Source organism: Sardina pilchardus, chromosome 19 (assembly GCF_963854185.1).
Source record: "Sardina pilchardus chromosome 19, fSarPil1.1, whole genome shotgun sequence".
Classification (NCBI taxonomy): Eukaryota; Metazoa; Chordata; class Actinopteri; order Clupeiformes; family Clupeidae; genus Sardina; species Sardina pilchardus.
The window spans coordinates 8,064,476-8,071,439 of NC_085012.1; the positions used below are offsets into that span (position 1 = coordinate 8,064,476).

General features: G+C 45.4%; 1 protein-coding gene across 1 annotated transcript in view; it reads right to left on the reverse strand.

Annotated features, from left to right (window-relative positions):
• htr5ab (5-hydroxytryptamine (serotonin) receptor 5A, genome duplicate b) overlaps window positions 1-5,760 on the reverse strand; it is a 7,213-nt gene extending 1,453 nt beyond the window's left edge. Inside the window, exon 1 of the mRNA XM_062521902.1 lies at window positions 5,002-5,760. Within this exon, the coding sequence (XP_062377886.1) occupies window positions 5,002-5,760 (759 nt within the window). The remainder of the gene's footprint in view (window positions 1-5,001) is intronic.
• Window positions 5,761-6,964: the final 1,204 nt, after the last annotated feature.

The window sequence follows — 6,964 nt, forward strand, 5'->3', positions numbered from 1 at the left end:
GGGTTAAACAGACGCAGCAAAGAGGCAGCCTGGAGGTCCATCTGGCAATCAGAGTTGGGGCTAAGAGAGTCTGAGACCAGCTCCAGAAAAATGTCAAATGTCCTGGATCCATGACGTTAAAATGAAGCCATCTCCCATTTGCTGGCAATATTTCACATTGAGATAATGGGATTACGGCCTTTTCCCGTGGATATGAAAAGAGCTGGAGCTGAGGATTTCTGTGAGCCTCAGCTTGCCCACAGGGAGGCTAAACAAACAACAATGGCTTCTCACCGCTAACTGACCAATTGCACGGTGCCCTATTTCTTCTGTGACAACAACACTTCTTCCAGACCAGTTTAGAGCCTAATTTTCTTGTCAAGTTGCCGCTCATTCAAGTCAGTCAGTTTCAGGCCAGTCCGTTCAAGGAATCTCTCCAGAAACAGAGTGATCGATGGCAAATGGATTGTGGTGTGTGAGTGGGCGAGTGGTGTCTCCTCAGGTGACGAGTGGTGCAAACGTATCATCTCGGAGTGCGCTCCTTTTATTTTCCCATCACTGAGCAAACGTTTTGGCTTTCTGGTTGTCCAAGAGTGAGAACAAAGTAAAGACCATGAGCCGAGAATGTTTTCCCCTGTCGCTGAGCAATCACACTGGCTTTACAGGTGTTCGAGAGTGATGAAGAGACAACAAACATAAACCAGACATGCTTCTTTTTTGCAGGTCATAGTTTTGTTTTGTTGAAGGACAATAACTCCAGTCACAAGTTGTTTTGTTGAAGGACAATTGCTCCAGCTAAGTGTGCTAGGCACCAAATACTATTTGGTTGTTAAGTCCAATGTCACAGCCAACAGCTTTTTCGTCAATAGAAAACGTTTACTACCGCAGCTGTTTTTATGCAACTTGTAAACTTTGTCACAATCACCTCTGTTTTAGTGAGAGTAAAACAAAATGGCTTAGTGAGTCATTACTGTAGCTGTGCAGCCAGATGATACAATCAAGGGTAATGTCCAGGCTTCCGGGCAAAACAGGATTTTTATTAGGTTGATGAGTACTAGTCGGATGACCATTTTGTTAAAGGCTACTCTGAACAGCGGAACAAATCGTTTATTTTACTGTCTATGGAGAAAAACGAGCGGCTCTGAAACCCGTTGGACTTCGAAAGAGATTTATTACCCCATTATTACATCATCACTTAATAACAGAATAGGGGCACAGGGCACTAATTAACGTACAGTCATTTCCGGATCTCATGCAAAGGCAATACTGTTGGCGCATGGTGAAGTTCCCTGCAGACAGGAAGTTCCAATTGCTGCAGCTTAGCAATAGAGAACCCTTGGAGTCACTCCATGGACGGAGGTGAGAGCTTTAGTAACAGTTCTCTTTAGGGAACTGGGAGAATAAGACCAATTAGAGAGAGAGAGAGAGAGAGAGAGAGAGAGAGAGAGAGAGAGAGAGAGAGAGAGAGAGAGAGAGAGAGAGAGAGAGAACAGGCCCTTTCAGGTTACAGGAAGTGTTTGGAGGAGAATTGTGACCAAAGACTCCAGGTGTCTTGAAACCTTACTGTGTTTTTTTATGTAATGGTTTGCTTTTAACAGTTACAATTCAGTTACAGGGGTATTTTGGACATAGGACCTCAATTCCAAGTTAGCCAGTGTGATATGTATCAGTTTAAATCCCACAATGAACACATTTATCCATGGGATGAAATCCAATTTGGTAGCAAAAGGTAGTAGTACGTAGTTTTGTAAAGTAAAGTTTGCCTTCATTATATTTGGAATGTAAAGATTTCTTGAGACATATTCAGTTGAGGCCAAGAGAATCTCTTCCTCCTCACAGCTGAGTTCCAATACTGACCCACAGACTTGCCTTTGCTGCAACAGCTGACCTGCTTGTCAGGAATCGAGTTCTATATTACATTATATTAGGCAGTACAGCAGGTTTAGACCATCAGTCACGACTCAAAAGTCTTTGGCCATTTCCCTTTCTTCCGTGTCCTTGGGTCCTGCGCTGACACAAAGAGCTGCAATAACAGACCGGTGCCATGGCAAACAACATAGCCCTCTCTCTCTGTGAGGACAAGAACCAAGACCGAGAGGAATTTACCTCCTGTTTTGAGTTAACCCACTCAATTTACTACCACTGGCACGAGAACAACGGCATTTTGTAGCTTCAGCTTTGACATCATGTAGCCTCAGCAGTATTGAGTTTTGACATTAATTGTGAAGTTTCTATAGAAGTTCCAATCATTGTGTTGAAAGTCACAGTGGAAGAAAAGAGGAAATTCTTACTTATTAGCAGTCAGATTTTGTGTTCACTTTTGTGTGCAATATGAGTTTGCATCCGAAAAGCCATCCATTTGAATTGTGAAGATGGATCATTTTAACCTGAAATTAGTTTATTTAGAGAAAACATAGCTATTTTACTGCTATTGAAGTCTTTATTCCTCTATTTCTTTTTTGAGGGGTTGATGGAGACAACATCATCAGGTCACGTGTTTGCGCTCCTCCCCGCCTGGTCTATAATTGAATTTAATTGCTAAATTAGCACTCAAAGACACGCAGCGAGCCCATAATAGGAAGACAACCATTTTCGTCCTGTTAGAACAGGACAAGACGAGACGCCAGATGGCTCAACAAGGTTTTCTTAAAATAGCCCTAATAGCAGTAGCAATAGCAATCGCAGAACCTGTTGCTCAGAAATCGGCAAACCCACTCAGGCAGGAGTGGAACGAGGAACGAGGCTGACAATGAGGTAGTGATTGGTGGCAATGGAGTGACTGGCGGGAAAACAGAGGGAAAGAAAGAAAGGATTGTCAGGTGGGGAAGAATGGAGGAGAAAGAAATGATCAGTTGAGACGACTGAAGCCTTAATGGCATGTCTGAATATATTAGTGCTGATGACTCAATTCCCAAAAGAATAGAGCGACGGTGATCGAGAACAGACACACGTGCAGACACACAAGTGCACACACACACACACGGTGATGGAGAACAGACACACGTGCAGACACACAAGTGCACACATACACACGACCACAGAAAGAGAGGGGGGAAACACGGAGGGAGTGAGAGAATGAAAGGAAAGAATTCTTCATTCTTCTCTCCTTCAAAAAATAGCGGTACAAAACAATTCAGCAATTTTCTCTTGCGCCCGAAGTACGCGTTGTTGGGACCAAACACAAAAGGGTCACAAAGCAGAAAATCAACGATTCTGTCGGTGGTCATCTCATCGGTCATCTCCTCATCAGTCACAAGTGGTCACCTTTCACTTGCTTTGTTTGCAGTGAGCTACCCATATGGAAACTCAATCAAGCCTATCCTGCAATGCGACAGAAATTGATTTGACCAAATGACCTTTTACACTGCAGGACTGTCCAGCCATGTATACAACACCAACAAAACTTTAGTCGTAGAGTTATCTGCAATCCATTCAGATATCTGCAGTTTCAGTGCACACTCTATTTTAATACAATGCACACACATGCTCCACCGAGCTCTAGCACACAGCGGTAGATTCCCATGAACACAAATGGTCTTTCGTCCCTCGGCCCTTGAGACTCTCTGTCTTGTTAAAAGAGCTGTAGATCTAAGACCGGGATTCATTACCAGGAAACAGAATGAACAGATTGAAATCGACAAAGAGAAATGGTCCTGATTTTGCTCTGCACACTGCCCTCATGGTGTGTGTGTGTGTGTGTGCATGTGTGCGTGTGTGAGTGTGTGTGTGTGTGTATGCGTGTGTGCGTGTGTGTGTGTGTGTGTGTGTGTGTGACCATGTGGACCATCTCCTAAAAGCAAATTATGCCTCCTGGCCCTTAATGCATCTTAGGCCATTCAGGTTTCCGCCTCGATTCCACAAATGATTATCGACATAATGCTAATTGCAAAGCCTTGAGTATAGGTTTGTGAATGTATAAATTAAGGATTAATCAAAGGAAACCAGAGGGAGTCAGAGATTAAAAAGATCATGTGTGCATCTCATTAATATTGATAACTATAGGCAGTTCACTGTATAAATAAAACCTCAAAGACAGAGTCTGAACAGAGATAATATTACTATCAACAATCTTGAGATTAAAGGGTGCAGTAAGCGATTGCGCATTACGCTGCATGTGTCTATGTTTATATAATATATTTACATTTCTTAGCCGATGCTTCTGTCCAAAACAACGGACATGATATTTTTTTAGCATTCCCAGAGAAACTCCATACAGGAGCCTAGGCTACCTACAGACACTCTTTCTCTGTTCTGTAGTGAGCAGCTAGTGGATTGTGAGAATGGAATGGAATTCATGGAATTGTGACATAAAGATGTTATGGGCTTGACATTGCGTACACACCTTTAAGAGGACAACTGAAAACCCTATACAGCAGTGGTCTCCAACCTTTTTTCCTCCGAGAGCTACTTTGACATAATGGATATGGCTGAGAGCTTTTTTTCCTCCGGCAGCTACTTTGACTAAATGGACATGGCCAAGAGCTTTCATGTTAGTAGTGGCATGCCATTCACATTCACATAGCTGATCTCCACCCGTAACCGCTGAATAAGGTTTGTATGCTTTTCAAAGGTTCCTTGCAACTCATTTACCTTCTTCTAGTGAATTTGATTGCATAGGAATTGTAACATGTTTGTCATGTGACTGGGTTATCATATTTATGAACATCTTCCTCAAACATTTTGAAGAGCTACTTAGAAACAGGTGAGGAGTTACTGGTAGCTCACAAGCTACCTGTTGGAGACCTCTGCTATGCAGTAGTACAGTATATAGTATAATATAATAATAATAATAATAATTCTATTTCAATCGAGCTATGTTAAATATTTCTCATATACATTTATTTCAAAATCATTTATTCTCCACTTGTGCATTCATCATGATCACCCCCCACCCTTTAAAGCCCTCCCTAGACAACAGTATTCCAACCCCCATCCCCCAACCCCGTCCCGAAAGCCCCTCCCTCAACAACATTAAAACCCCCCATCCCCCAACCCCGTCCCGAAAGCCCCAAAGTAAATCACCTGTACAACCTCGGCCATGGGCGTGATGGTGTTGGTCTTGCGCGAGCCGATGCGGAACTTGGCGGCCTTGTAGATCTTCCAGTAGACGAAGAGCACCACGCAGAGCGGCAGGTAGAAGGCGCCGAAGGTGGAGAAGATGGTGTAGGACGGGTCCTGGCTCACCTGGCACTCCAGCCGCTCCTCCGAGTAGGTCTCGCCCCAGCCGAAGAGCGGCGAGAGCGAGATGACGGACGACAGCAGCCAGGTGAGCGCGATCATGACGTTGGAGATGCGCTTGCGCGTCTTGAGCGTGTACTCCAGGTGCCGCGTGATGGACCAGTAGCGGTCCAGCGCGATGGCCGTCACGTTCCAGATGCTGGCGGTGCAGCAGAGCACGTCGAAGGAGATCCACGCCTGGCAGAGCAGGCGGCCCAGCTTCCAGCGCCGGCCGTTCAGCTCGTGCACCAGGCTCAGCGGCATGACCAGGCCGGCCACCATCACGTCCGAGGTGGCCATGGACGCCACCAGGTTGTGCGGCACGCGGTGGAACGTTCGCACGCGCAGGATGGTCACCAGCACCAGCAGGTTCCACACGAACGTGGCCACCACCAGCATGGCCAGCAGGGTCAGCGCCAGCACGCTGAACACCGAGAACGGCCGGTAGAAGTTGCCGTCGGCCGCGCCGAGCGAGTCGTCGCCGTCGGACGAGGCGTTGGCGGCGGAGAACACGGAGGCGTTGCCGTACGGCGCGGCTCCGCCTTCTGCCCAACCCACCGACATGGTCTCCAGTCGTTCGGCCAGCCCAGCACTTACGTCTCGGCCTCAACGGTCACTGTAGGGGTCAGAAACAGAATAGATATTAGCCCGTGAGGAGTCCCAGATGATGAATAAGCCAAGACGAAAAAGAAATCCAATATTCAAAAAACAAAGGACAGTTAGCGGTCATCAGTTTAGAGCTGATATTTCTCTGCTCTGCTATGCAAAGTCTGAGCACGGGCCAAAGCCCGCTTTGATTACTAATTGATGTGCTGGATGACTTCCTGTCTAAGTGGAGAAAGTGAGAAAAGATTCTGGGCTGAATAGTTCATGGCAATGCGGCTCAACTTGCTTTGATTTTTCATCTCTTATGCTAGTCACCGACATGACTGAACGAGCGGTTGTCTGAATGTTGCAATAAACTATTCATAATGCTTAGGAGTTTGAGAAAGACGTGTCACAATCACTATCATATATTAAATGGCTCCAGCTCCTTCGCTTCCGTCCCAAAGTCCTCATAGTTCAGAGAAAAATATCAAGCATACCAGCACATTCGACTTTAGACTTTTCAAATGAGAGCTCCTGTACGAGCAGTTGACAGAACTGTTGATGATACTCCTGGAGGGTATTCAGCAGACTGTGAAGGCGCTGACAAGACAGTGAGACGCTCATCACAGACATAACTCCTTCCAGCGCTGACACTGGTGCTAAATACTTCCAGCAATATTTAAAAAATATGTGCGCTTGCACCCAGGCCGAGGTGAAATACTGTACACGCTCGGCTCTGTTGCACATTGGAATTCCGCGCTGTGCTAATGCACACACCAAATCAACTGCCCTGAGCATGCTCATTAGAATCCAACGTCCAGGTCTCTCCCTGTTCCAAAGAGCATCTGTGTGTGTGGGAGGGAGGGGTAAATGTCAGACTGGGAGATGTGCATTCATTATAGCTATGCTTTAATATCCCCCTGCTTAAATAAAAAGATAACTAGGACATTTCTTACATGGACAAGAGGTATAATCTTAAACCTGAGATTTACCTCGGGGTACGATTTAGAGCAAAAATCCCCAGAAACCACTCTGATATATGTAACTTCTGATCCAGCAAATTGGCCACATTTGAATGGCCATTAGAGTTATATATGTGATGGTATCCATTCATAATATCAGCAGATGGGGCAATTATTGCATTAGCCCTTGCATAAGTACCTCCAAATGAGTCAGTTGG